The following is a 4,159-nucleotide window of genomic DNA, read 5'->3' on the forward strand; positions in this document are numbered from 1 at the left end:
GTGCTCTCGGAGGGGCAGGGACTCGCGAGGGGGATGGGGGAAGAGGCTGGGCAAGATGGAGTGAGCCTGAGCATCCATCCCCTCAGTATCCCCACCCACAGACCCACCACCCCGGCAAGGGGCAGCTGGCTACAGGTTGCAGAAGGGACGTATCGCTGCAGGGACCCTCAAACGCCAAGCAGGGGTTTCTCCTACCTATATTCATCCCAATCCCATGAACCTCTGGCTGGGCATCCCTCACCTGGACCAGCTGGGAGCCGGGCATGGCCAGCAGGTTGGCCACGCTGGCAAGTTTGGCAAAGAACTGCTGGGCGAGCTGCTCGAAGCCGGCCCCGCGCAGCCACTCCAGGAGCAGCCGCACGCAGGCCCGCAGCTTCACCCCCTGCGACCAGTGGAAGCAGCTGAGAGAGGAGCCTGTGGAGGCAGGATGCAGGAGCATTCATCAGGTCATGTAAGAGACCAGCTCCCCTACCCCCTCCATCAGCCTTTGGCCAAAACCCAGCCCCTATCCCAAGGCAGCAAAATAAATCCAGGTTAATGTCCCCAGCATTCCATAGCTGTAATTCCTGGTGGTGGCTGGACCTCACCTGGCCCTAACAGCAGGTAATGGGGCTGCTGTGTTAATGAGGGCTAACGAGCACCTGCGTTACAAAGGAGGCTGCAGTGGTTTATTAATGAGCTGCCCCTCCAAGCTGCTCTCAGTCTCAAAAGGGCAGGGAGTGCTCTTGAAGGGGGTGAGGATGGGGCACCGGTGGGGTTAAACCCCTCCTGGAGATAGGGACCCTGGAGAAAGCAGCTGGGGCTGTGCCTGGCCTTCCCATAACCTCCCCACACCTGCCCATCTCCAGCCCCCTCAAGCTGCTTGAAGCCTCCTCCCTCCTGTGCCCCCGGGGTGCCACTGGGATGGACCGGAGGGTCTCCCAAAGGGCCAGTCCCCTGCAGGCGACCCCATGCAGGCTGGGTGTTCGAGGAGGACTGACCCTTGTCCAGGAGCTGGTTGAAGAGCAGGGTGTTGGAGAAGAAGAAGAGGTAGGCGAACATCTGGGAGGTGATCTCTGGGTGCACTTCGTACTGGCGGAGCAGGTCCAGCGTGGCCTGGTAGATGAGCACGACCCTGCGAAGCTCCTCGGGCAGCGGCGGCACCGCCCGCCAGCTCTCCCGGCACTCGTTCTGGAAGGGGTTGCACTCCAGCAGGGCAGGGAGTGACACGTACAGACACTGCAGCGAGAGCAGCAAGTTCACAGCACAAGCCTGCTTGGGCTTCTTTCTTCTTTTTTTAGCACGAGCCAAACCCTTCCGACCCCCTCACCTCCACAAGCTGAGCAAACCCTGCTGGCCCCGCTCCCACTCGCCCTCTGCCTCGACGCGCTCTGGGGGTGGGCAAGTGTTTAAAGAAAAACACAAATGTCTGTTTCTCTCAGCAGTTGGAGATGACAAGAGTGGGACAGCTCAGCTAAAGGAATCTGGAAACTGATCTGAAGCAGCAGCTGGAGACCAGGGTGAGTGAAAAACCAGGACTGACGGGATGACCTTTCCCTGTTGCTGAAATGGGAGAGCAGCACCCTAGCACCCACCTCTGCTGAGCTACGGGGGTGGGGAAGGGGCTGGGGAGGAGGGTGCTGCAGCCCCTGCCTCCCCGCACACAGCAGCCTTTCTCCTGCCTCACACTGCCCACTCTGTTCCCTGCTCCTGGCTCTCCAGATCCAACGGCGACGGCCCGGGGGCCCCTTTCCATTGCGCCCTGAATCGCCCCATTATGCCGAGCCAAGCAGCTTTCCCCAAACGCCGCCCCCGAGGCTGCACTGCAGGCAGGGAAACACACCCCAGCCAGCCAACCCTTCTCCTGGGCTGCCACCAAAAATCGGGGCACTTCAGCCCGAAGGAAAACACCTCGGTTTGATGCAACCGCCAAAGAGTAAAAGCTTAAAAAAAACCCAAACCACCACACAAAAAAAACCCCACAAAAAGCCTCCTCCGCAGCCCGAGAGCTGCTGGGGATGGTCGTGGTGGCCCTGTAGGATACTGCTGCCCACTCTGGGAATCATGTACCTTGGAGATGTAGTAGACACACTGCTGGAAGGTGTACATGATCACCTCCTCCAGCACCGTCATCGCCTCCTCGCTGGCTGTGATGGTCGAGGAGAACAGAGACTCCTTGGAGCCTATGGGATGGAGAGAAGCACAGGGGAGCCAACCTGCAGCAGCAAGGGGGGATGAATTCACTGCTCCCCAAATCCCTGAGGTGGGGGTGATTAGTTTTCCTGGGCTGGCATCACCCTGTGGCATCCCCCCAACAGGGACAATGAAGCTCCTCTTGTCCCAGAGCAGCCTTCTGTCTCCTATGGCAGCCCAGTGCCACAGCATGGTGGCTTCTGCCCCACCCTTCCAGGAGCCAGTCTGACCTACAGACATTTTACCTTCCTGCATAGACCAGAGGGTTTCCATTTTAATCTCTTTTTAATTCTTTTTTTACCTTTTTTTTTTTTTTTTTTCTGGCATTACCAGGTGCCCACCAGCAAAGCCCCTCTGCAGGGCTGCCTGCAGAGGTGCCCCTGCAACAGCCTGGGGGGGCACAAGGCATCAACCACAAGCTGCTGGGCTGGAAAGGAGAGGCTCAGCTGTGAACACAACACAACCTGGCCCCGAAGCTGAGCAGCACATGAGGCTGCTCCTCCTGCACAGATTTACCCCAGCCTGCCCCATGGAGACGTCCCTGCTGATGAGGATTACAGGGGGGTTAAAGGAGCACCTCGGGAACACTGACCACCACTTGTGACCCAGGATTAATGGAGCAAGCAAGGTGCTGCATCCAGGCCTACCTTTGACATCCAGCTCCTCCTCCATGCTCTGGATGTAGGTGGGTGATTTCTGCTGGACAAAGTAGAGGACCTCAATGGCATTGGCCATCCAGAAGAGGATGTGCTGTAGGTCTGGGAGAAGGTCTGTGATGGTGAAGCAGGACAGGGTAGCAGGGTCGTGGCTGGAGATACACAGTAAGTGTTACTGCTCCTGATCCTCGGCATCCCCACTCAAGCTTTTGGGGAGAAAACAGCCAGCCTGGGTCAATGCCAGGAGAGCTTTTGCATCTCCTCACCCTTAAGCCCAGCACCTCCTTAGGAAGACCCTTTACAATCAAAAATGTGTTGGTTCCTGCTCTGTGGGATGACAAAAGGGACCCTGAAGGGACCAGGCTAGCCAAGGGCCACCTGGCCTTTCTGGGTGCTACTTCTGGGGCAGGGTCTCCCCACAAAACAGCTGAACTGCAGTAAATACTCTTGGCTGAAGAGCAGCTCTCCCAAGAAGTATGTGCTGCTCCTGCCAGCTCTGGACGGTTAAACCCAGCCCGCCTGCACTGGGCAGTTCAAAAATAAAACAACATAAATAAAAAGCATCTGGGAAGTTTTTCAACTGCTGAACTGCTCTTTCCTGCCATAGGACAGGCCTGGGAAGCAACCTCAGAACTGCTGATGCTGCTTTGGAGCCTGGATTTTGGAAACAGCTGGGAAGCCCCCACACTGCTGTGATGGCCCCAGAGTGGTACTCCCCACCCCAGGACACCTTGTGCCACCATCCCTGGTTGCACATGTGCTACATCAGTGCTGTCCCTGCTCTGCAGGGGGGTTCTTCAGCACGAACAAGGTGAGATCCCTGCTGGGGCCATTCCCGCTACATCCCTCAGGAATGCTGAAGCCACATGTGCAAAGTCTAGGCCAGGTCTTGGATTGGAGAAGACCTCAGAGCTGGTGCAGGTCCTGTTCCCCTCTGACCTCACCTGCTTTTCCATACATTCCTAAGCAGGGGTCTCGCAAGCTCCGTGGTGAAAGGACCAGAGAGCTGAATGTGTGGGATTGAGCAGGAAAACTCAGCGTGCACAGATGCTGGCAGGCTGGGAGGTGGTTTCAGCCAGGCACGGACTCCTCTCACTCATGGAGGAAGAACTGAGTTAAATTCTTCCCCTTTCAGGGCAAAACAAGGAGGGGCAGCGGGTTGCACTTACTGCTGGGATTGCTTCTCAGCCAGCTCTCGTGTCCGCTCCTGCGCAGGGAGAGAAGGGGAAAGCAGAATGAAAACCAGTGGGACAGGCTGGCACAAGGGTCACCCCCGGCAGCACTCACTGCCACTGGGGAAGCCCCTGGGGACTCCAGCAACACCCTCCCCC

At 57.7% G+C, this 4,159-nt stretch overlaps 1 protein-coding gene across 1 annotated transcript in view; it reads right to left on the reverse strand.

The window, feature by feature from the left end:
• Positions 1 to 4,159, reverse strand: part of RADIL (Ras association and DIL domains) — a 20,913-nt gene that overhangs the window by 5,528 nt on the left and 11,226 nt on the right. The window contains exons 4-8 of the mRNA XM_009993717.1: positions 3,998 to 4,035; positions 2,820 to 2,980; positions 2,050 to 2,162; positions 981 to 1,218; positions 242 to 414 (exon numbers count right to left, since the gene is read on the reverse strand). Of these exons, the coding sequence (XP_009992019.1) occupies positions 242 to 414; positions 981 to 1,218; positions 2,050 to 2,162; positions 2,820 to 2,980; positions 3,998 to 4,035 (723 nt within the window). The remainder of the gene's footprint in view (positions 1 to 241; positions 415 to 980; positions 1,219 to 2,049; positions 2,163 to 2,819; positions 2,981 to 3,997; positions 4,036 to 4,159) is intronic.

The sequence above is a fragment of the Chaetura pelagica genome, unplaced genomic scaffold (assembly GCF_000747805.2).
Source record: "Chaetura pelagica isolate M959 unplaced genomic scaffold, ChaPel_1.0 scaffold213, whole genome shotgun sequence".
Classification (NCBI taxonomy): Eukaryota; Metazoa; Chordata; class Aves; order Apodiformes; family Apodidae; genus Chaetura; species Chaetura pelagica.